This window comes from Fukomys damarensis, unplaced genomic scaffold (assembly GCF_012274545.1).
Source record: "Fukomys damarensis isolate Sample0158 unplaced genomic scaffold, DMR_v1.0_HiC HiC_scaffold_37, whole genome shotgun sequence".
NCBI classification, from domain to species: domain Eukaryota; kingdom Metazoa; phylum Chordata; class Mammalia; order Rodentia; family Bathyergidae; genus Fukomys; species Fukomys damarensis.
In genome coordinates, this window is record NW_022900949.1 from 63,676,756 (window position 1) to 63,703,593 (window position 26,838).

Genomic DNA, 26,838 nt, shown 5'->3' on the forward strand with positions numbered 1-26,838 from the left:
CTTCTAGATTCTGCTTTTTGTTTTTTCTTAAGGAAATATTCTATAATCCCTCTGGAAGGTGAAGCAGGAGGATCACAAGCTTGATCCTAGTCTGGGCAATTTAATGACTTAGCAGGACTCTGTCTCAAAAAAGTACACGAGGGGAGGAAGAATGAAAGAAAGTGTTAGGCGTGTTACTAAGTCCAAAGGCTCTGAGTTTAATGCCTAGTCTAAAAAAATCTTACTTTACATTAATACAAGTTCCTTTGCGTTAAGTTATTAATTTATTGTTATTGTCTTGTTTCCCAAAGTATTTTGTTAGACACAGAGATAACTAATACATGAAAGTAGATACTTTGCAGATATAAACAAATGTTTCCACTCTTTGGACACCAGGCTAAACTACATTTTCTGGCCTTTCTTGGCATTAGGCACCGATGTGACTGGGGACTGGCACAGTGTGCACGGACAGAAGTGATATACACACCTCCAGGGAGACCCCGAGAGAACAAAAAGTCCCGCATGCATTTTTCTGAAGAGCCCTATTTATTTCTCTGTCTCCCAGGAAGAACTAAGGAATGATTCTAAACCTTCAGGCTTTAGTAGAGCCACTGCATGGATAAAACATAGATCCTTGAATATGCGCGAAATCAGAGCTCCCCACTATCAGCCTACATTGGTTTAAGGCAGGCAATAAACCTTTGGTGCGCCAAGTCACAGATTGGATCGTTTGTCTTTATAGCTCTTATCTTACCCTAAATCCGGGATCGCTCAACCTCAGCACTATTACAACCTTGGGTTAGATACATGTGGGGCTGTCCTGGGCACTAAAGGATGGTTAGCAGCGAATCTGATTACTCATCAGATGCCACAGCATCCTTTGCCCCGATCGCCACTATAAAAAAAATGTTCAAACGGTCCAAACATACCTCTGGGGGCAAATTTTCCCCTAGTTGAAGATCACCGGCTTGCAGAAATACAGTAATATTTCTTGTTCTTAAAAGTTTTACAGAGAGAGTCTCTTACTTTTGTTTTTCCTCACTGTTTATTGGTACATCTTAGGTATACAGTACAATTACATTCATCATTGGGATCTTGTGCCTTTACATGACAGGTCTTGGTTCTCATTTTTTCCCCTTGTCCCCACCCTCCCTTCACCCCCTCCTCCCTGCCCTATTTACAAAAACCTTTTTTCCATTTTTCGTCTTCTCATATTTTTTCTTTTCCTTTCCCCTACCCTTCCCTCTTCCCCCTTCTCCCATTTTTCTTTGTAGAATAAGTTTCTGAGGAATCTTTGAAATTCAAATGTCTAAAAGTTGAAGATATTTACGTATTTACGGAACTTTGTTATGCAAGAGCACGAAAAGGGTTAAATTTTAAAATTACTATTGCATTTAGTAGCACATTTTGAAGATGTTGTTGTAGCAATTTTTACATGTTTTTAAACTTCATATTTTTTCTTCAAGATTGAACCCACACTTACTTGACCAGCTTAAATCCAATAAACTGTGGTTAGAAGCAAGAGTTACCACTTTAGGCATATAGAATGACTTTCTTCTGTGTAACAACTTAAAAAGACCTGTGCTTTTTGTTTTTGTAATAAGGTATATTGCAATTTTCCATTTTCTGCTTATTTTTATGGAACAGGAAAAATTCTTAAAATAATCGAAAAAATACTTGTATATAGACAGGAAGATAAATGGTGACAGTTAAAAGGCTTTCTTATGAGACTCATATGTGGTATATGTTTATTTACTGTGTACAAAAAGCTCTCATTGTACTTTGACACTCGAGTCTTAACTCACTTTTTCTATGCCTAGTTTCTCTCCAGCTCTATTTGCTTGCACTTCTTAGCCTTTGGACGAAGGCAGTATGGGGTTTAGAGTATTCATCTTGGTTTAATGTTAGCGTCCTTATGTATCTGCACCTGCCACGTGACTTTTCTTGTCGGTTACTCAGAAGCTGAAGGTACTTCACGGTTACCGTGTGACCCAGGAGGGCAATGGCCTGTGTCTAGTCTCCGCTGGCCCCTGCTTGGTGATGAAGAACATTTCAAGTGTTGGGTGCCTGGCATTACACAGATAAAGGAGGCAGAGTCCTTGAGCTTTGGAGCATTTGTAATTCAGAAGTGAAGGCAGATGCCAACACATGTAGTACAAGAACTGTTTGAAAGGAAGAGTCATCGAAGTGCCTGTAAGTTCAAGGTATAAACAATGTTTGGAGTGTTTTAAATCCAAGTGTATGATCTGAACCAGCAGTGATTATCTGACAGAAGATACTCTTTTAAAAATCTATCCACTGGCATAATCTCTCCGAATCACACCGGTAACTACCACACAATGAAAAGTTATTTCTTTAAACCCATAGGAATGGTTAATTTTGATGAATTGGTGGACTCAATAGCTCAGTCCTTGACTAAATTATCTTCTGATATTAGTAAAACAGAATAATTAAATATAAAAACCTTTTAGGTCAGAATGCTTGTTTTAGGACTCTAAATCTGTTATGCACTTGCAGTGTGACCTTCTTTTTGGGCAGTACAGAGGATTGATTCCAGAGCCTTCACACTGAGCTATGACCCTGCATTTAAACTTTTTTTTTCTTAAATTATGAGTCAGGGCCTCATGAAGTCACAAAGTTGCCTAGACTGGGCTTGAACTTGCAACCCTCCTATCTCAGCCTCCCAGAGTACTGGGATTATAGGTAGGCACCATTTGAACCTGGCTCAGTGAGATTTTTGTTGTATAATTTAACTCCTTTTGCCTCAATTTTCTTCTCAGTCAAATTTGGATAAAAATCCTTATTTGATAGGAAGTTGTGAAAATTAAATGAGTTAAAATGCATGTTATATACCTGGCATTTAGTAAAGCTCTTGATAATTGTTATCTCTATAGAATAAATTTCTCCTTTTAAGCAATATACTAGACAGTAATGATTTTATCCTTTAGGTGACTCATTTCATAATTATAATACTTTCTTTTGTAAAGTAAATTTCACCCCAATAAATCTTTTCATCTTTTTCTTCTATCATTATCATATGATTTCTAGACATACTATGCCCCAGGAATCATTCTATAGTTCCAAAGGAGGAAGAACTTTTGTTGGAACGTCTTTTTTCTCTTCGCTTTGTAGAAACACATATTTGCTTATCATAGATCCTAGGTATTCCTTTTATCTTATTTCTCTACTATCAAATAAGTTTCCTAAATGTTTTAGGATGAATAAACACAATCCCTAAAATTCCTTTGATGTATACATGCTTTTCTTATGTTTCTTAATATGTATAGCTTTGATTTGAAGACAATAAAATGACTAGAATCTTATTGCTAAGATTCAAAGCCTTGGAAGAAATGAACAGACTCATAGACATTGTAAAACAATCCTGCAACCTTCACAATTTTGATATACGTAGCCCTCAGTGCTCAACACAGTTTAAGGAGGATATAAACAGCACACCTATCACCCTTTTCTCCAGGCATAAAAGCAATCACAGTTTTAGAAAATATTTAGTAAGAAGGGATAGCATTTTAAAATTAGGATTATTTATTCTAGAGACAAATTTACCACGAAAGATGAATTTTTTGATGGCAAGAGTGAAATAGTGAAAGGAGCCTCTTGTGGAATACTTTAAAATCCGAAAGAACCCCAAAAGCAGAATGGTCATTTTTCTAACACAGCTCTGCATTTGAAGCCTGTAAGTTTTTGGTTTTTATCAAGGTAAAATAACATATCTACATTTTTCGTTATACATCTGAAATATATCTATAGAAGTGTATTTTATGTATATTTCCCATACATGCTCCAGTCAGCCCTCTCTATCCACGGGATTCAACCGAGGACAGAAAATATTTTCTTTTAAATTGTATTTGTATTGAGCATGCATAGACTTTTCCTTTGTTTTTTATTCCTTAAACAATATAACATAACAATTATTTATATAGCATTCACCTTGTGTTGGGTATTAAAAGCAACATAGAGATATTTTAAAGTACATAGAAGAATGTATGAGAGTTACATGCAAATATTAATTACATTTTATATAAGTGACTTGAGTATTTGCAGATTTTGGGGTCCATGGGGGTCCTGAAACTAATCCTCCCTGGAAATCAAGGGGTAATTATATATCATTTTTACTTTGGGTTTTTTTTTAACCTCATATTTCTAGTGATGCAGTTTGGAGAGGTAGAAAGAGTGTGTAGGCTTCAAAATAAACTTTATTTGGGCAGGTATCCTGGTTTTATTAGTTTGATTCTGAGAGCTACTCTTTTCATAATTTTTCCAAGGCTCGGTCTTCTCTTATCAAGGAGGATAATTAAAAAAAAATAAATCTATGTAATATAACTAGAGTACATAGTGGTTAATGTACATATTAGTTAAAATGAATTTTATTTATTTATTTATTTTTCCTCATTGAGTTTATTGGTACATTTTAGGTATACAGTACAGTCACATTCATTATTGGGATCTTGTACCTTTACATGACAGGTCTTGGTTCTCATTTTTTCCCTTGTCCCTGCCCTCCCTTCACCCCCTCCTCCCCTCCCCATTTATAAACACTTTATTTCCATTTTTTCATTTTCTCGTATTTGTTTCTTTTCCCTTATTACCTTTCCCCTACCCTTCCCACTTTCCCTACACCTTTAGCCCTTTTCTTATCTCACATTGTCAATTAAATCATTAGGATCTTATGTACTATTATAGCTTTTCACACCAGAGAAACTATTCAGTATTTACACATGTGTACTTATTTATTTCACTTTGGAGTATATCCTCAATATGCATCCATTTTCCTATGAATAAATCTAATTTCTCCTTCTTTATGGCTGAGTAATATTTCATTTTGTAGAAAAAACACATCTTCTTTATCCAGTTTCCAACTGATGGACAAATGGGTTGTTTCCAAGTTTTAGCTATTACAAACTGTTCCGCTATAAACATAGGTGTGTATATATATCTCTGTGATATGATTCTTTTAATTCTTTTGGAAAGATACCTAGTAGAAGGATGGCTGGGTCAAATGGGAACCTCTAGTCCCAGCTCTTTCAGGTGTCTCCATATTGATTTCCACAGTGGTTGCACCAGTCTGCACTCCCACCAACAATGGAGAAGGGTTCCTTTCTCCCCACAACCCTGCCAACATGTTATTGTTTGATTTCTTGATAGCAGCCATTCTTTGTGGGGTGAGGTAGAATCTCAGTGTTGTTTTCATCTGCATCTCTCGAATGACCAGTGATGTGGAACATTTTTTCATATATTTACTTGTTGTTTTTACTTGTTTGTCTGAGAAATGTCTGTTCATTTCAGATGCTCATTTTTGAATTGGATTTTTATATTTGGGGGAGCTGATTGTTTTGAGTTCTTTATATATTTTAGATAATAGTCCTTTGAGGAGCAGCTGGTAAAAATTTTAATGTATGTCCTTATATATGCATACATTAAATGGAAATACTTCATTGGGAAAATACTCCCGTATAGGGGAAAAACTCTATGAAAAGATACATATGCATATAATAACCCACATTAACTCGTTTATGCCAAAGTATGCAATTTTTTCTTTTTTTGCATGAAATTCATATGTGTTACCTAGAAAAATTTAAGGAACAAGAATTCAAAAACAATTTTTTACCATGTTTTATTGATTGTGGCATTCAAAAATGGAACACTAGGCATAAATAGGTTAAAATTTTGCTATTGTTGCATGATTTATTTATACGCAAAATGTCACATAATGATTTTAAAATTCAAATAGTTTCCTGATCAAAAAGAAAATAAAATATTGGAATATCTAGAAAATATGACTGATTAAAATGTTACATAAATTCATGGTTCATAGTAACACTATTATCAGAGGAAAAATACGTAACCTGAAATGTCTCCATGGGTATACAAGAAAAATGAGAATAAATAAAAGTAAAAATTGAAGTACAAACAGAAAAACCATAACACTAAAAAATAAATTCAAGAGCTGTTTTTCTTAGAAAGGTAGTTAGAAAGGGAGAGTCACAATTATATAAAATAATAAATAAAAACAAAAAAATGATCACAGATATAGAAAAAATACTTTTAAGCTGCTCCACGATTCTGGAAAAATGGCCACTTTCATGTTCATGTGGGAAAGATGACCACAGTTAGGTTCATCCCCAAGAGTAGAGTTCCCAAACAAAAACAAAATTTTGCTGAATGGTTCAGTTTGCGAACCAAATTGTTTGGAAACAAAATTGTTGATGAACTGAGGTACCACTGTAATTAACCATTGTTCACCTCCATATAACTTGAAGTGGGATAATTCTTGATAATTCTTGAAAAGATAAGTTGAGAAAGCGATCTCCAGAAGATAAAGGCCATCTATTGTTTTCAGACACTACTGGCTATAAAGAAGATGGATAAAATCAGTCATGTTTTCCTAATATAAGTATTCTTATGGGAATACTAGCTGATGCAATTATAGTGAAAAAATAAGAGAAATCGGAAAGGAAGTGGTTTGTGGATAATGATTTTATGTATCAAACCCCAAAAGAATCAACTGAAAATTTCCTATGGACCATAAGCAAATTTCATAAGTCTGCACACAAGATTCACAATAAAAGTATAATAAAATGCCTATGATAAGCAAAGATATTTTTGAAAAGAAATAAACTTATGAACAATCTCTATGAAAATAATTCACACACACAACTGCAGAACTTGAATGAAGTCTTGACCAAGTGAAAAGGCATCTGTTCTTGTAGGGTGGACTGAATATTATAACAACCCATTCCTACTGCAAGTCAATGAAGAATAATCAAAATCTTTTTCTTTTTTTGCAATGAAGTAAGATGATTTGAAAATTCAAGGGGAGAATTGAATGTCAAAAAAGCCAAAATAATTTTGAAAGTAAGTTAACATGACATGCAGATTTTAAAAGTTATTATAAAGCTGGGGTATTTAAAACATATTGTTACTAGGGCATGAATAGACAAATAGGCTATTGGTTAAGACCTACTAAATCAAATGAATAGATTTATAGTTAGATTTGTATCTTGACAGGTTTTTAGGTTATGGTAGTATGTGTATTTGTCAAAAAAATCAGTGGATGTTTAATTTAGATCTTCCTATATCATTGTATAAAATTTACCTTGAAAAAATCCAATATTAATTTTTAGACTAGTCTATGATTATGTGCTAAAGTTTGTGAAGAGAAAGGAGCTGATATCTTTAATTTATTTTGAAACATTAGAAAATGAGAACAATCATAAGATGGGTTGATGAGAGGATTGTATGTGAACATTATATAATTGTGTAAAATTATCTCAACATGAATATGTGCTTGAAAATCTCATAATAAAATGTTATAATATATTCCAGTATATACAGTAATTTAATATAGTACCATAAAGGCAAAAATGTAACTTCATAGAATAAAGTATTTTCCTTTTCCCGAACCAGAATGCAGATGAAAAATCTTGGGCAGAGGGGACAGGGTTGTCCCAGAGTGAATTTCCCAGACTCTGTTGCATCTCCATGATCTGACTGGGGGGCTAGGAGGGAACACAGCAGCCTCCAGGGAGGGAGCTCTGTGCTGGGTGAAAGCTTTCCTTCTAGCAGCAGCCACTTCTGCGGCCAAGGGGAGGACAGCACACACGCTCAAAGCATGGGAGGAAAATGTGGTTGTTGCATTAAAGTTTGTGTAATCTGTGCAGGCCAAGTCTTGTTCTGTTTTCAAGCATGTTGATTATTCATTCCCTTAAGTTTTTTGTTCAATTGCTCTTTTATAGTAAAAAACTTTAGGATTTGGAAGGGTTTATTCATCATTCTGAGTAGTTCGTACAGTGCTAATTGTCTTCTGTAGTTTTCTGCTACTCAAAACTTTTTCTGTATTTCTCAGAGATTACATGGAACGGGGGATAGGGGAGTTATTCTGTATTTTGTATACAGTATCAAAAATCTGGGACTCCTAGGGACTTACCTGAGCTAAGAGCAATAGTAACTTCACTGCCATGTGGAAAGAATTAGCCATACTTTCTCAACCTTTGACAGATACATTGGGGACTCCTTTCATTTGGGGTGGTATTGTCAGAAAGAGTGGAACACATTATGAAAACAGTTTGCAGAATATGCTTAAAATGGAACGGCTTTTTCAGTACACCTTTCATTGAAAATATCATTTTTGATGCTGTCCTTTTATATTATGAAAACTTTAATTTTTAAATATAGAAGTATAGTGCATAATTTTGGAGAAAAATCTTCTTGATTCTTTGGTTTGTATTTACTTACTGGACAGTTCTGTAGGCTTTTAAAACCTTGTCCCTACCTGAGCCCCACTGGGAACGAGCATGGGAAAGTTTCCAGGGCCGAAAGTCACCACTCGTATGCAGTTCCCACTGCACATTGTTTCCATGAAGTGCGAGGCCTATAATTAGAAGATGATCAGCAAATAAGATTTTTTTAGCAGTACAATTCCCAAATACGATGCAAATGAAAGAGAAATACTATGACGGGAGGGAGGGAAGGAGAAAGGGAAGTGAATGACTCCACCCCCTTGCTTCGTATCCCTCTCCTCCCCTTAGAGAAGGAGCCAGAGCTAGATACAAAATTTATAATGTCCTATGAAAAATGTAAGTTTGGGTGTCTTCTTCGAGAAAAGCAGGGAAGTGACATCAGGTACACTAAAATAGAAAAATTTTATTGAAAAATATTTGATGATGAGAAAATGTGACAGGCGTAGTCATGATAAATGATGGCACTAGCTGATATTTGTGAGACTTAAGGTTGGGTTACTGTCAGAAAAATTCTCCAAACTTAGAAATAAGGCAAGTCCCAAGAAACCCCCCAATATTTTGGTGTCATCGTTTATTTTGAACAACATAGATGTTAATAACATGATAGCTTGATTGAACATAAGATTTTCTTTCTGGTATACTTTTGTGCAAATTCATATGCTAGATCATAAAAAGTTTTACTTTTAGAAACTTAAGAAAACTTGTTATCAGCATATTAGATGCGCATATATTGGGGTTCAGTGTGATATTTCCCTGCATGTATTTGATGTACACTGGTCAAATGCAATCACCCTTTCTCACCTCCCCCTAACCCTTCCCAATCTGTGTTAATCACCACTCTATATTTAAGTCAACAATTTTTAGCTTCTGCATACTGGAGAGAACATGTGGTGCTTGTCTTTCTGTGTCCGGGCTATCTTATTTAACATAATGACCGTCCACTTTGCTGCAAATGCACTGACTTCTTTCTTTTATGGCTGAATAATACTCCATTGCGTATCTATGTGTCACGTTGTCCACGTGCATGTGTCTGTTGACGGCTCCTGAAGTCAGCTCCGCATCCCAGCTGTCGTGAACAGTGCCTCAGTATCTGCGGGCATGTAACTACCCCTGCAGTATCTTCATTTCAGTTCCTTCTGATGTATACCCAGACGTAGGATAGCTAGATAATACAGTAGATATATTTTAGCTTTTCTTAGTAACCTCTATACAATCTTCTGTAGTGCTGTACTAATTTACAAGGCCACCTACAATGTATAAGCTCTTTTTCTCTGCATCATTGCTAGCGTTGTTTTTATAATTGGTAAGATACTTTATTGCGATTTTGATTTGCATGTCCCTTATGGCTAAAAATGTTGAGCATTTTTTCATATATTTGTTGCCTGCTTGTATTTTTTCTTTTGAGAACTTTTGGCTCAGGTCCTTTGACTATTTTTAAATTGGAGTACTTGGATTCTAATAGTTTTTTTAAATTCTGGAAAGTAAGTCTCTTTTGATGAATAGATGGCAAATATTTTCTCCTCTGTGGGCTGTCACTTCACTCTTTATTGTTTCCTTTACTCTGTAGAAACTTATTAGTTTGATATAATTTCATTTGTCACTTTTTGCTTTTTCCCTGTGTACTTGGGGTCTTAGGCAAAAAACATTCCCTATACCAATGTCTTGCATAAATAACTTCATTTTCAATGTAATTACTGAAAATATTTTGTCTCTCTTAGCAAATGTAGTACTGCAAATTATTTTTCGTAACATAATTTAAAAATCTTTCTGTTGATGCAACTGTTACTGGAGCTATTAAGGGTATTCTGTAGGCCATAACGATATTTCCACACATTTCTGATAAATTATATAGGATTTTATAAGTTTTATTATAATTTTATATAAATTTTAGTGCATCAAGAGCCTATTATTCTTGTTTTTTTCTAGAAAAATATTTAACTCTCCATATAAATCAGTTTTGCATATGTCTGAATTTGATTTTAAATGTAAATTTATGTAATGGCATTTCACTATTTTCTCTGACATTATCCATAACTTGAGGGGGCTGTGCAAGAAACTTTGTGATTTGTGCACATTTCAAAACATCTACTCAAAATTCTATTATTGAATCTTCAATTATGAAGTTATCTAATTTGTTAGGACTTGGCTTATGTGAAGCCTCATATGATATTAATATTGTTTTCCATCAGACTTGACGGTTTTTTTCTTTTTTATTGGTCTACGTGATTACCATGTGTGATATATATTTTGGCTTGGTGGAATTGGTATATATTCCAACATATCACTGGTATATAATACATAGTACAGATTATCCTGAATTTTTCCCCTTCCTTTCCTCATTATTCTTCTTCCCCTTCTCCTGACCACATTTAACTGCTCAAAAATATCTGAAATATGACAATATTTAGATTTAATTTCTATTTTTTAATCCTTTGCACGTTTGTCTTATAAGGTTGGGCAGACTTTAACATTGGAGATTTAATCATTTACTACTGAAAGTGACTGCTGCAGCGCTGTTAGTTCGGGGCTGGCATCCCTGCTGCCGCTGTTACTTCTTTGGCTCCCTTAGCTTCCAAGATTCTGTGCCTGAGACCCAGCCTGGCTCCGCTGTCCTGCTTCTCCTTAGCCCCGGGCTGTCCCAGGCACTGGCACCCCTCGAGGGCCAACTGCCTTGTGTTTGCTGCTTGCTGAGCCCACACATGGAACCACTGCAGCTTGCACATACTGCCTCCCTGGATGACATTTCTGCTCATTTACATGTTCCATCATCTGGCTGAACTTACAAAACACAAGTCCAGCCACAACATTATTAAGAGTTTCAAGACACGGAGAGTAGAGCATTAAAGCAAGCACAGTACCCTAAATGACTCTACAAGGTGCACATCTGTGAAATGGCTCCCGAAAGGAATTCTGAGGCTCTGTGAACGCATAGGACTTAGCAATTTCACGTATCACTTCTCTTCCCTCTTTATCTTTAATTATTGTAAAAGCTCCATTCTGGTGCATTTATTAAGAAACTAATACTTGATGGTTGAGTAGATGAGGATAATTCTACAAGACTAAGAATGAAGAGTCAAGGATAGATCAAGTAAGAATTCTCTCATACCATAGAAGCCAAGAGAAAAGAGAATTTCATAAAGAAGAAAGTAACCAATGAAGTTAAGTGAAGCCAAGAAATCAAGTAACAACAACACTAGAAAATGTCCACTGACTTCTAAAACCCAGAGGAAAGTAGTAATATTAGTGATCTTAGAAATGAGTTGTTTTGATGGAGAAATGCAAGCTGAACTCAATTCAGAAGTGAGTTAGGAATATCCTAAAACCTCTTTTATGCTCTGGCCTTAAGGTCAGTAAGTAGGATTCCCCGAAGTGGAACCATGGGAATGTGTACCAGGGGATATCTGGTACTTTATACATGGTACTTCTTTTTCCTCTTTATTCCTGCCTATTATGGCTTAATGATTATAACTACCATGCTTTGAATCCACTGTATGTTAGGCTGGTGCTAAGCACTTGACATGCGTTTATCTTAGATTGTCCAGCAACACTGTATGCTATTTCCCTCATTTCTAAATAAGAAATAGACTCAGAGAATCTACGTGAGTAATTCAAAGTTGTGTAGCTATTATCAGAGCTGACATTCAAGCTTGACCCCCGACTCCTTGTTTCTCCCACTGTCATAGTGCTGCCCTTTGCTGCCCTTTGCCTGGAGCCACAGTTTCCTTTCTTTGGTATGTAAGGATGAGTCCCCAGGGAAAAGAAGAGGCAGTCTGTGGTACGTAGTTGCCTTTTATGTTTAGCAGCATTGATACAGCTTATATTTTGGGCATCTTAGACGAGATAAACATAGGACAATGTATTCTTCTGTAATTTATCAATCCTCTTAAGATTTCGAATACAGATTCTCCACGTGACCACCCAGTCAATGGAAGTTTGCCATATGGGACTGTCTCACCCAGCCCATTCAAGTTATATTAGTCAGATCCTCCCTACGTGCAGTCTCATTGAGAGTCCCTTGGCTGATAAGGAATCAAAACCACGCTGGCCTGAGTATCCAGAGCCTCTAAATTTTCCTGTCTCCTAACATCCCTCTGCTTCTATCCTTACAGCCAGTCATGAGAGCCAGACTAATACTTTAAAAATGTTACTTGGTCTCTTAAAACCTCCCATTCGTTTCCTGTTTCACTCAAAACAAAAGCCAGCATCTAACAATGTCAGATAAACCCTCCTTTGTCACCTTTCTGCCGTTTTCTTTTACTGTTTTCTCCCTTCATTCATTTTGCCAGAACCATAATGTCTTGCTGTTCTGTCTTCCAGGAAACATAAACCTCACATGCAGATTAATTAGTAGCCTTTGTAGGCCCTACTATTTCTATTCTCACGGCACTGCCATCTGCAGAATGTAGCTCTGAGAGAGTAGGGATCTTTGTTCACTAATGCTTAGCATGGTGTCTATTACATAGAAGGTGCTCAGTAAACATTTTGGAAAAGTAAAGGAAAACAAAACAAGAACTTCGACATTGTTATTATTTTGCCTGATACTTCCCCAAATTCTATTCAAGTTTGTTCTATATCACCTTAGAGACCAAGGGATTCTTCTCTAGAATTTGTTTCAAGAAGTAATTTGAACTTAAAAAATTGAGATATAATTCACATACTATAATTTTTCACTGCTGTAAAGTGTACAATTCAGTACTTGTAGTAGTTTGTTAACCATTACCATCATCCAACTCCAGAATATTTTCATCTTTGTTCTCCAAAGAAACCTCACATCCCTTAACCGTTAACCTCCATTTCCATCTCCCTAATCACAGAATAATCACGGATACAATTTCTACCCTATAGATTTACCAGTTCTGGGCATTTCACATAAGTGAAATTATATGAGAACAATATGGATGGATCTTTCGACTTTTCATAATATTTTCAAAATTCAACCACTTTATGACATGTATTTGTACTCCACCCTTTTTCTGGCTGAATAATATTATTTTATATGGATATAGCACATTTTGTTTATCTGTTCATCAGAGGGTAGACATTTGGGTTGTTTCATTTTTTGGCTATTGAGAATTAGTTGCTATGAGTATTTATTTACAGTTATTCTTTGAAAATGTTGTTTTCAGTTTTTTAAAGTGTATACCTGGGAATGAATTTGCTGAGTCATAGGTAATTCTATTTTAATTTTTCTGAATAACTGTAAATCCAGTTTTCAAAATGATTGCACTATGTTTCATTTTGCTAGCACTTTTTCAGAATTCCAACTGCTGCATTGTTCTATTCAAGTGTAGAAGCTTTGCCAATGTATTTGATCATTTATCTTTTTAAATTATAGCTACCTTAGTGTGGTTTTGATTTCATTTCCTTAATAACTAATAATGTTGAACATATTTTCATGGCTTCTTGGCCATCCTTTGGATGAATGTCTATCCAAATCCTTGCTCATTTCCAATTTTTTTCTTTAGTTGTAAGAATTCTTTATAAATTTTGCATATTAGACCTTTATCAGATATTTGCAGATAATACTAATATCCCATGGGTTTCCTTTTTACTTTTCTTTGATGCACAAAAGTCATCAATTTTGTGAAGGCTAGTTTACCTATTTTTTTCCCCTTAGTTAGTTGAACTTTAGGTATCATGTCTAAAAAATCATTATCTCATCCACAGTTGTGAAGTTTTACTTTCATATTTTTTGCTGATTTTATAGTTTTATCTGTTACATTTATATCTTTGAGGCATTTTGAGATGATCTCTCTCTTTCATGAGAGGAGAGAGGTAGAGGTCCACTTTTATTTTTGCATGTGTTCATCCAATTATCCCAGCATCATTTGTGGAGAAGACCATTTTACATTTTTTCTATTATACTGTCTTGTTACCTCTACTAAAAAATCAACTGACCATAACTCTCTCTCTCTCTCTATATATATTATATATATACCCTGCTATATATATATGTATATATATATAAGGTCTCCTCACTACTTTACAACACATTTTTAAAACTTGGTACTGGATATTGAAGCCAGGACCTTTACATTGGATATACCTCTAGCCCTTCTGTTATTTTTGTTTTGTTTTGTTTTCAGACAGCGTCTCACTAAGTCACTGGACTTGTACATCAATCCTCCTCCTCAACTTTCCAGTGTTGAGATTCCAGACCTGTTTCACCACACCTGACTACACTATACCATCCTGATTAGTATAGCTTTGGAGTAAATTTTGGAATCTAAAAGTATGAGTACTATATAACTTCATTTCTCCTTTTCAAGATTATTTTGACTGTTTAAGAACCTTTGTAGTTCCATATGAATTTTAAGATTAAGTTCCCTATTTCTGCAAAACAAGATATTAGTACTTTAACATAAATACACCAAATTTGTAGATTGCTTTTAGTAATATTGATGTCTTAAAATAAAGTGTTCCACTCCAATATGGAATGCTTTTCCACTTATTTGGTCTTTAATTTTCTTTAGTAGTGTTAGTCCTCGCCATACAAATCTTGCAAGAGTACAAATCAATTTAATTATATTTATTCCATGGTATTTTATTTCTTCTAATGTTTCCTCATTATTTTTAATTTTCAGATTATTCATTGTCAATTCATAGAAATAAAATTGATTTTGTGTACTGATCTTTTATCTAGGGACTTTGCTAGATTATAAGCTCAAACAGTTTTAAATAAATTCTTCAAGATTTTCCATATGTAATATGCCAACTTCACATAAAGATAATTTTAATTAATCTTTCCCAATTTGTATACTTCTTACTTTATTTTCTTGCCCAATTCTATGTAAAACCTCTGATGCAATGTTGAGTGGAAGTCCTGGGAGTGAGCATTTTAGTCTTGTGCTTGATGTTAGGGTGGGATGCATTGAATCTTTCACTATTAAGTGCAATGTTACCTTTGAGATATTCATAGATTTATTAGATTGAAGAAATTTTGTCACATTCTGAATTCATTGAGGCTTTTTTCTTTGAGAAAGTACTAGATTTGGTCAATTTTTTTTTTTTTGCATTTACTGAGACAGCCATGTTCTGTTAATATGTTGCATTATATTATTTGCTTAGGAATTTTACGTGAACTTTGCATTCTTGGTCATAGTATGTTATTTTGGTATGTTGCTGTACTTGGTTTATAGTTATATATTGCATTCATATTCACAAGAGAGATTGGTGTGTTTACTCCTCTTATAATATCCTTAGTTTTAGTATTGGGTAACAGTGACTTAACAAAAGTAGTTGGAAATTATTCACTTCTCCTTATATTTTGGGGGAAAATTTCACAAAGTATCGGGTTAACCCTCTTTTGAATGTATGGTAGAATCCACCAGTGATGCCTTCCACTCTAGGGCTTTTCTTTGTACAAAAATTTAAATTCACTTTTCTTTTTTTTCTTTCTTTCTTGACATCAGTCACTTTCATTGCTACAATTTGTTTGATTTTTTTTCTTAAATCAGTTTTGGTATTTTATGTCTCTAATATAATTTGTTCATTTTGTCCATATTATTTAATTTGTTACCATATAATTTTTCATATTGTTCCCTGATAATCTTTTTTATTTTTATAAGGTAGATCCTCATTGTCATTCTTGACTTGGAATTTTGGAATTTTTTAGCTCTCTACATTAATATTTTCACAGATTTGAAGTCTTTGGCCATTATTTCTCCAAACATTCTTTCTTAGATGAAATTTAAAATAGCCACTTTAAGATCTTTGCCTTTCATTCTAGTTTATGAGATTCCTTAGACAGAGTTACAGATGGTCTCCAACTTATGATTCCTAGACTTTGTAATGCTGCAGAAGTGATATGCATTCTGCAGAAACTGCACTTCAAATTTTGAATCTTGCTCTTGGGCTAGCAGTACGTAGTAAATAGCCATAGTTCACAGTCAGCCTTGCAATCATGAGAGTCAACAGCCAATGCATTACAATTTACATTGTTGCCAGTGTTTTGGTGATACTGTGTTCTGTGTTTCCACATTCCATCACAGAGTGCTTGTCTGTTTCTTCTGTTTTTAGTGAAAAGAAGAGGAAGGCAATTACTCGAGATGAATCTCAGTATAATTGTCCAGCATGAAGGCATCAAGCCAGTAATGGCCATCATCTGCTAATTAGGAATTTCACAGCGAACAATCTTGACCATCTTAAATGATGAGAAACAAATCAGTGATGCAGTGAAATTGTCAGTATCGGTTAAATCCACTGTCGTCAAGAAGAAAACAGCCAGGCCAACTGATGATATGAAAAAAACACTTGACATGTTAATAGAAGGCCAGATATGGAGCACATGCTTAATGTTGATTCAGGATAGGACAAAAAGTCTTTAATACAGTGAAAGAGCATGCCAGTGATCATTCATATATATTATATGTTTGTGCAAATATTTATATAGCAATTCACGGATGGTTCTGGTGGTTCAAAAATTACCGTGATATGCGGACAGTAATGAGGTAACAGGTGCTATTTTTGAAGGTGCTGAAGCTTTTAAGAAGACTTCCATGAGACAATTTTAAAAAAGAAATATGTGCCAGGACATATATTTAATGTCAAGTAATCAACCTTTTCCTGTACATGTACACCACAGCATATAAAAGAGTACAGTCTTTTTTCTGGATGTCCATACCATAGCATCTAGCACGAGTGCAAGATAGGGCCAACTCTCAAGGCACTCAAAGACCATACAATTCTGCTTTTGAATGGAAATGTTGCAGGTTCCAATGAAAGCGTTTCTCAGCCTACCATTTGGAGAATGTTAGAGCATTCAAGAATGTGAGTAATGTCATATTTCTGGCTTATTATTGCCATAACATGACAGCCTAGATGGTATCAGCATTTCTTGATGATTGGTTTTGAATTGTTTTGTCCTACAGGACGGATATTATAGGCAAACCAACATCCTACTCAAGATTCTTCTAGTTTTAGACATGATCCAGTGGATCCACACCATATAAGTCACATGTATCCTGGTATAAGGACTGTATATTTGCCACTGAACATAGCCACACTTATGTAACCAGTGGACCAAGATAGTTTTGGTTCATATCACAAGGGATGCTGTCTGTTTCAAATGTTTGTGCAGGCTGATGAAGCCATTCAATCTGTCTGAAAACCCTGCGAGCTTTGGAACGGTTTCACCATTCTAAATCCTGTCCAGAACACCGCAGAAGCATGGGAAGAAATCACACATAGCGATCTACACACGCATTTAGAAGAAAGTTTTGATAACACACCAACATATTTAAAGGCTTTAGGAAAGATTTTCTTGCACATGTGAAAGTAGCAAGATCTTAGTTTTTGGGAAGCTGCTGAAATTGGACATTGATGAAGAGGTTATTCCTTAGCTTTTTGTGCTGTGGCTGAAGATGTTTTTAATGAGGAGCTGATCAAACTGGAGGAAGAAAAAATAAAGAAATTGAGGCAGAGGGAGAAAAGTATATCCCTAAGGCACCCAAAAAAAAAAAAATCACAGTCAATAAACTGGTGGAGGCACTTTCTGTTATCAGCAATGGTGTATGGATGTTGGAAGAAATTGAAGTAAATTATAAGAGATTCTCAAGAACTGACAGGCAGTTACAAGATCTTCTCCCTCACTATAGAGAAGTAATTAATGAAAAGAAGAAATCATCCAGTCAAAACTTGATTTTTCTCCCCTGAAAAACACTGTGTCTGCTGAACTATGAAGGAGTGTTAATATCGCAGTGTCTTCTACAGGCAATTCTCAGCTCTCATCGGAAGAGAAAGAAGTTGATGGTCTTCTCCCAGTAGTAACTCCATCCTGCAGCATTTAGTTTTAATTCAGTGCTTCCTCTATTCTTCAGGCCCGGTGGACTTTCAGCTATGTTAATTCATGGTGACTACTCATACAACTATTCTGTTTTCCACTTTCGGTACGGCATTAAATAAATGATACAAAGTATTTAGCACTTTATTATAAAGTAGGCTTTATGTTAGGAGACTTTTGTCCATCTGTGGGCTAAGCATTCTGAGCATTTTTAAGTAAGGCTAAGCTATCGGGAGGCTGAGGCAGGAGGATCGCTGTGAGCTCGAGACCAGCCTGGGCTACACAGTGAGTTCCAGGTCATTTTCAACTATACAGTGAGACCCGCCCCCCCCCAAAAAAAGTAAGGCTAAGCCAAACTGTTGACATTTATTAGGTTAAGTGTATTAAATGTGTTTTTGACATACAATATTTTCAACTGCAGTGAGTTTATCAAGACATCACTCCATTGTAAGTTGAAGAGTACCTTTATTTTTGATTGCTTCTTATCCCCTAAATGTGGGCCATAATTTAAAATATTCTTTGTATGTCTCATAATATTTTGTTAAAAACTTGGCAGTTTTGAATGATGCGATTTGTCAACCCTTTGAAATCAGATTCCTGGGCCTGTGGAGATTTTATTGCAGCTGTTACAGTTTGTTCAGTTATTTGACTTTTGAACTGATTTTGTACAGTCTGTATTTATTGTATGCGGTCATTGGGGTTTCTGCTCACTTGGCTTAGTTGTCATTTAATGACTGAGCCGGATTCTAGGAACCAGTCAGTCTCCCAGACTTTGACAATGGGCTCTTTGAGTACGAAAGGGAATAGCTTAAATGCTGAACAAGACAGCGGATAACTCTGCCTCCCCTTTCACTGGCTGCCTGGTTAGCCAGAGGTGTAAGTGTAGGGCCTTTTCAGGGCTTTGCTGTACATATCCGTAGCTATGCGTCTGCAAACCACTGCCCACACACACATCTGTGGGGGATTCCATGGGTATGCAGAGCTTTTCAAAGCTTTTATGAATATCTCATCATGTAGTCTTTCCCTTTAAGCTTTTTACTTATCCTGTCTCATTTCTCCAACTGTTATCCATGTAGGTGTGGTGTTAAATAATTGGTGGTAATTACTTTCTTTTTTTTCCTCATTGAGTTTATTGGTACATTTTAGGTATACAGCACAGTTACATTCATCATTGGGATCTTGTACCCTTACTTGACAGGTCTTGGTTCTCATTTTCTCCCCATACCCCTGCCCTCCCTTCACCCCTTCTCCCTTCCCTATTTACAAAAACTTTTTTTTTTCCATTTTTTCTTCTCATATTTTTTCTTGTCCCTTATTTCCTTTCCCCTACCCTTCCCACTTTCCCTACACCTTTAGCCCTTTTCTTCCTATTTTACATTGTCAATTATACCATTTGGATCTTATTTACACTTTTAGTTTTTCACACCAGAGAAACTATTTGGTATTCACACATGTGTGACATTTATTTCACTTAAGAGTATGACCTCCATATGCATCCATTTTCCTACGAATGGTTCTAATTTCTCATTCTTTATGGCTGAGTAGTATTCCATTTTATAGAAAAACCACATCTTCTTTATCCGGTCGTAATTATTTTTAACAGGTGCTGTGGGTGAAAGTGATTTTTATACTGGGTAAGATCGGAGTCTGGTCAAATAAAGTCAAATAAAGATAGTGTCGTAAGTGGGCTTTTCGGGGAATCACTAGATAGGCTGAAGATGATTTACTGGGAATGAGGCTTGAAAGGAGCTCTACCCCCTTCTGTGTTCTCTGGCAGTTAGCAGGCTGCTGGCTTTCACAGTGATTGTGTAATATTTGTTATCAGGTCTACTGCAAAGCAGGAGATAGGGAAACGGAAATAGACAACTGCATTGCTATTCTTATTCAATGTTAGAAAGTTTTCTTAAGTGAGTGCGCCTCAAACTGTTGTAAGCCTTTGGTTAGTTTCCAGAATGTTGAAAAGATTGCTGCCAATATTTTCCTGTTACTTTTATGGAGTTTTTGGAACTTCTTACTATTCCTCTTTGCTGATCTCCCTGTTTTTCATTTAATCGTAGCCTGGACTACACCTTATTCTGATACTCTATTCTTATTCTTAATCTAGTAACTAAATAGACTGTAAATGATTGAATATTATTTAATATTGGATATATGCATATCATGTGGCTAGTGTATAGTTAAGATATCCTTAGATATTTCCTTAAGTAAATATTTTAGATCACAGATGAACCTATTTTATTCTGCATTTATTGTTCCATCAACTCACCCACCCAGCTCTCCAGCCAGTCAGCCAGTCACTAGGTGAAGGTCTAGTTAGCTCTTTATGCTGTAAAATTCCACACATCCATGGTTAAAATATTTGAAAACTGAGGAATTCTGATTTATCTTGAATAAGGTATCAAATAGTTTAATTTTTTTAACTTGAAGACTCTAATATCACTTTAAGAATAAGGGATCTAAGAGCTAAACCTTCAAGAGAGTATGTAAAGTATAAATAGAAAATGCTCCTAAATAGTATGTCCAAGAGAAAGATTGGAAAATGGTCAATGATAAGCACTTGGATTTACGAGTTTAAAGTGAAACCACTCTATTAATGAATAAAACATTTTTTTCTGAATAAACATTATAAAACTTTTAAAGAGAGAGGGAGGAAATGAAATTCTAGGCTGAATCCTTTTGTGGGTTTGACTATTTACGTTCAGTGAATTGGTTTTTTTCCTCCCTTCTCTCTTTCTGTAGAAAAGTAAGAAAAGTAAATGTTGAATTATAAAGTAATCCCTCCCCAAACTCCAAATTGACGGTAATAATGTTAATAACAGTCCATTTTATATCAAAGAAGAAAGTTTAAGGTAATTGAAATGGAAATGTGTGTTTAAAATGTAAAACCCTTTTTTTCTACATTCTTTTTTATCCATTTTAGGCAAATTATTTTACCTTAACATGTATTTTTTGTGTTTGCTCTTGGGAGGGTACTCTGATACTTCTTTTCAAACTTTTTCTAAAATAATATGAATGTTCATATGAACATAAAATTGTTTGATAAATATTCTTTGATTAGTCTACAATGTATAAATAAGCCAAAATATCACATGTAGCTCATACTATGTCAACTAAAATGATTAAGTAAATAAATAAAAATGTTTTTATTTAAGTGAATCAATAATCACTATTGCTTCTTTTTATCTCTTGCCCTCACTTAGCCTTTGTTTAATATATTATTACTTAATTTTGAAAAAAATATTCAATTTCATTGGGAAGAAAGGCATTTTATTCCTAGAAAATATATAATTTTTCTGCTTACCTGTTATCGCCAGATGTCTTTTCAGTGTTAACTAGTGGAGAGCAAGAGGCGACAAGTAGGCTTGCTCCGCATTCTAATATATAGATACATTATTTGAAGTAGACCATCAAGCATTCTCTCTGCTTCTGTATTCTGTATTCTGTGTGCTTCTGTATTCTGAATGTATCTAACAATAAAGAGTCAGGACGTCTCATTGCCGATGAAGGCATAGAGAGATTAGGCTGTTCAGAAGTTTAACCAAGACCAGATTTCTATCCTGTAGATGATAGGCAACTCCTGAGGGATTTCAAGCACTGATGGTTCGTGGTAATTTGCAGGGAAATGTGATTCTTGCAGCTCTGTGGTGATAGCTGGATGAGGCAAGCTTTGTTTCTTGCAGGAAGATTTTCTTAATCTCATGTTGGATTTTGAGAATGTTAGTTACCAGGTCACTTTGCAAAATTTTTCCATCTGGACTCCAAAATTAAAGTTGTTCCAGTGAAAATCTAGAGAACAGTTTAAGTCATGTTACATAAACCGGGATGGACTTGAAAAACGAAATGTTCTATTTTTATATATTGCTAATAAAGACAAGCTTTTGTCTGCTTTCCAAGAATTCTAGGTAATGCCACGGTGCCTTTATTTTTTAGTTTATAGTTCATTTATATTAACATTTCTGTTTTCAGAATGGTTCAAAAGAAGGGGCACCATTTAATTTATTTTATCTTTTGTATCTGTATTATAATAAAGAGCTATCTATATTTCAGGTAGCTTTTTCATTTTATCTTACACAATTCTCCTGGGGAAGTATTATAATTATTCTTATTTAAAATTAAAAAAAAGCCAATGCCCAGGTTAGGAAATTTGGCTTTCATTACAGAAATAGCAGGGGTGGAATTTAAATCTAGGTCTCTTCTAACTCCAAAGTCCTTTCTTTCCAATGTTTCACCTTCCCTCCTTGATAAAGTATGAATTTTCAGTCCTTTTCCTTTGTATTCCCACTCACTGAGTTCTTTCTTGTTGTCTGAAAGAATTAAGTGAATTAAAATCTGCCTATCTCTTCATTAGGAAAACTCAGCGTACTTAATTGTTTAGGTCAAGCGGTCCCTTGTTTCCGTCATAAAGAAAGGGATAAAGAAGAAACAGAGGACTTCTGCTTTCCAATGACTTACATCATCGTGCAGACAGTTGGCAGCTAATAGAGGGACAGCTGCCACACTCTTCAGATATCTCTCTATTTAAAGTTCAAAGAGACACTGGATAACAATAAGGAAGAGGTAATTGTGGTCCTTATCAAGCCGCTCAACAAGAAGAATAATGGCTGAAAAAGGTAAGATTTAAGGCATCAGTTCTCTTAGGAATAAAGACTTCTGGGCTTTAGTTTGTTTGTGCTTCCTAGCATTTTAATTCGAAGAATGTAGTGGCTCCATTAACCAGCCAGAAGCCATATATTTTAGTGTGGTTGTAAAAAGTCATTAGATGGATATGCATTTTATGGACAATGCTTATAGGATATAAATAATTTTGAAAGGATCAACCGAAAGCTTAATTTTGTTCGTGCTCATTTTGAAAGGTGAGTTATAAATCAGTTATTCTCCAGTGTTGTGGTAAATTTGAAGGAATGAAGGGTGCTAGGTTGGAATTAAGGATCATGTGAGTTTAGAGAAGTCACTCTACTCTGAGCCTGTGCTTAGATTGTAAAATAAAGATATTGAGCTCAGTCATCTCTCAGATGCTCTATATCTAAATACATGTTTGTGACTTTTAAAAATGTGCATATCTATATGTTTATATAAAATAATGGACTCTGCTATGGTAAAATAGGTGGACTATGTCAGTGTCTAAGAAACATTTTAAAAAACACATTCAGGAACTTTTGCTTTAAATCCTGACAACAACCTCATGAGATATGCATATTATCATTATCTTCAGTTTATAGATGAGCAAAGTGAAATTTAGCTTTCCATAATCAGTAGAGAGTGTAGATTCCAGGTCTTGAACTTGGACAGTCCTGTTCCACAGTGTCATGCCCTTATGAGCAATTCTAACTGTGAATACTTTGACGTACTCAGAACCAGACAAAAAGAGAAGCATTTTGAAATCACTTTTCATGTTTACAGAGTTTTGTTCTCATTTGTGCTGTACATGTAAGTGATTTATGTAATGTACATCAGGTTCTTATGTATTCCTATTTCTAAACAATGCTGTAGATTGGTAAAACTGAAAGTATTGGTGTTAAAAAATGTTAATGCAATTATACTTTGAGTGTTAAAATGCACACTAATTGTACTGTTTTACAAGGGAAGGTAAATAATGGGATAGTTACCTTTAGAGCTTTATTATATGTAAATTTTATTAAACTATGCCTCATTAAATTTTATTAAAATGCTTATATAAAATATTTATAAACACTCAGTTGAAATATCAATATTAATTTTCAAGTTCTTTGAAATTGGCAAAGGTACTAGGTCACTTACTTGAACAGTTAAAAAAATATTGTTACATACTTCCTCTGTAATGGCATCCTAATTCATAGAAAGGCGTTTGTCCAAATGAGGGTAAAGGGCATTTTATAATGCTTGCTTTACCCTTAAAGAATAACACATGGCAGGTAAAGAAAACATAGTTTTCCTTGTTCAAGGTCACAGAGTATTTGTAAATTAAAAGGCACTCCAACCTTCTCTTAAAAATAGATAGAAATTATTAAAATCCATTTAAACTTCAGAAAATTTGCTTTTATGAGACTATCTTCTAATTTTAGAAGTGCCTCATCTCCTAATGACTTTAATAGCATTTTAAAAAACCTTCACATTTTAAAGTGACGGAAATTATAATGAGAATACAATTGCTAAGAATTCTCTTTGTTAGCTAATGGCATAAGCTCTAATTGTAGTTTCCAATAAAAAATGTGTCTGAGTCCTTAGCACGGGGACAGTTCCATAGGATGTCTTCCTGTGCTGGGCCTGAAATCCTTTGTGTGGTGTATATGTGGTTATGTGTGCTTGTGTATTTGCTTGAAAAAGCAAGATTTAGATGCAGCGAGTTTAAAAAAATAGATACTTTTATAAATTGCTTTTTAAGGTAAGGGTAAAAATAGGAGGTTTTATATATATATGCGTGTGTGTGTGTGTGTGTGTGTGTGTGTGTGTGTGTGTTCCATGTGGGTGGTGAATTAGTACTGCCCATAGATAAAATTCAATGTTAATTATTGTAATAAACAAATTTAAAGAAATAGAATCACTTCTCTCCAGTTGAGAATGATTATATAATGTATGAGGCTTTCTTTCTCTTGTGAAGTTTAACGTTAAAGTCAGCCATTGAGAACAAGAGCAATTCTACATACTGTGATTTATTTAGTTTAGTAGATATCACCTCAGAGTTATATTGAGTTGTTGTGCAAACCACTGCTCCATGCATCATTGCACAAATGCATGAATGTGTTCTGCAGGCACTAGACACACACTGGTAATCGGAGTTTACAAAGCTTTGCCCATGGCGTGTCATTTAACCGTCATCCTTCCAAGAGGAGGGTGTCACGAGTTTCACCGTCTACATTTTACAAAGATAAAGTTAAAGATTTGAACTGTCCAACCTTATAAAACTATAAAAAGATGACCTTGGTTTGAAAGTAGGACTTCTAGTCTAAGCACCCAGGATTTATGACCTAGTCACTGGGATCCTCTGTGGGAAAAAAAGAAAAATAATTATATATGGCTATGAATAGAGGGAGTGTTTTTCCTCAGTACTACCAGATTCTTCTCCTTCTCTTGATTCGGAAGGTTTACTACCCAAATGACCAACTGTTCTGTTTTCCCTATTTGTTGTTAAGCAGAGCACACACTGTCACACCTCATGGTTCCGGTCCTTCTCTTGATTGGCTGGATTGTGGGCTGCATCATAGTGGTTTATGTCGTCTTCTCTTGAAAAGGTAAGAATGATAATAATTCAATGTTTATGCATGCATCAATTGCTCCAGAAAATTACTTTTTAATTTACTAACGGCATATTTTGTTTTTTAGGAAAGAAGACTTCAGATTTACATCATCTAAAAGAATTAAGAAAAATAAAAGCATAACTGATTATTGAATGTTTACTGTGTTAGAGAAATGTTTGACATCACTGTATAAGCTTGGATTGTAAGCTGATGTTTTCATGTACATCAGACTCTTTTCAAGATCTTGTTTAAAATTATGGGTACAAAAATTAGTATAGAAAAATATTAGTGAACATCTCTATACCCACAGAGTAGGAAAAATGTTTCTAATTATGATTAAAATGCACAAGCAGGAGGAAAAAGTATGGTAAATGTAATTATATTAAAAATGTTTTGTCCTATCCCCCAAGAAAAACTACAGAAAAGTGGATTAAAGAGAATAGACAATTCATAGAAAACAAAATTTAAATGTAAACTTGGCTCTTAACTTCTTGCTTGTAACAAGATAAGTATAGTTTGAATTATCCTAAAAAACTGTTGCTCAGTTATCAGGTGGAAGAAATAAAGATATTTGACAACATATATGTTAATATATGCACTATTTTGCAAATTCAAAATAAATTCAGAATATCACAATATAAATTGGTGGGGGTAGTCTTGCTATGTTATCCAGAGTGGCTTTGTGTTCCTGGGCTCAAGTGGTCCTCCTGCTGCCCAGTAGTGAGTACCACAGGAATGTGCCACTGTACTGAGGTAGCTACAACACTTTTGGGGGTATTTTATGGTCAGCATGTGCAAAAATTACATATTCATTTAACTTTTGATCTAGCTATCAACCTTCTAAGAATATAGAAATTTACACAGCACCACTGGAAAAATTGGCATATACTTATATATATAAAATCTAGTGCTTTAGCACCTGTAGAAACAAAGGAAGAGAGTCTCTATGTATTGATACAATATGATTACCAGGATACACATAATGGAACAAGTATGATGTAGAATGTTTGCTAACCTTTGTGTAAAAAAGAAGGGATGGTATCAATGCATACACACATAATGGGGAAAAAACAAGAGCCAAGACACATCATATATATATAAAATCTAGTGCTTTAGCACCTGTAGAAACAAAGGAAGAGAGTCTCTATGTATTGATACAATATGATTACCAGGATACACATAATGGAACAAGTATGATGTAGAATGTTTGCTAACCTTTGTGTAAAAAAGAAGGGATGGTATCAATGCATACACACATAATGGGGAAAAAACAAGAGCCAAGACACATCATATAAAGGTACAAGATCCAATGATAAATTTAACTGTATTGTTTGCTTTAAATGTACCAATAAATTTAATGGGAAAAAATAAAGTAGAAACAGAAACCTTTTTAAAAAAGATATTAAAGCAGGAGAAAAATGGAAGTAATAGAACTCTGTACCTTGTTTTCCATTTTCTATTTTTGGAATCATGTTAATATTTTATATATAATAAAGAAAATGTTATTTTCCCAAATTTATAACAAAGTAAAACAAATTTAATGGCATATCAAGTTGGTGGCATGACTACAAAGAAAAAATTAACCTTCCAAATGACTATAACGCAC

The 26,838-nt window shown here is 34.7% G+C and overlaps 1 protein-coding gene across 6 annotated transcripts; it reads left to right on the forward strand.

Annotated features, from left to right (window-relative positions):
• The first annotated feature begins 1,949 nt into the window (after window positions 1-1,949).
• On the forward strand, window positions 1,950-25,411 carry Strit1 (small transmembrane regulator of ion transport 1). Of its 6 annotated transcripts, none has more exons than XM_033759575.1 (5): window positions 1,950-2,172; window positions 3,532-3,673; window positions 22,367-22,628; window positions 25,128-25,226; window positions 25,318-25,411. In XM_033759575.1, the coding sequence occupies exons 3-4, from the start codon at window positions 22,616-22,618 to the stop codon at window positions 25,220-25,222; spliced, it is 108 nt and encodes a 35-aa protein (XP_033615466.1). In that variant the 5' UTR covers window positions 1,950-2,172; window positions 3,532-3,673; window positions 22,367-22,615; the 3' UTR covers window positions 25,223-25,226; window positions 25,318-25,411. The 6 variants fall into 6 exon arrangements, with proteins under 6 accessions (XP_033615466.1, XP_033615471.1, XP_033615467.1 ...); XM_033759580.1 differs by having other exon boundaries at window positions 25,131-25,226; XM_033759576.1 differs by lacking the exon at window positions 3,532-3,673 and having other exon boundaries at window positions 1,950-2,183.
• Window positions 25,412-26,838: the final 1,427 nt, after the last annotated feature.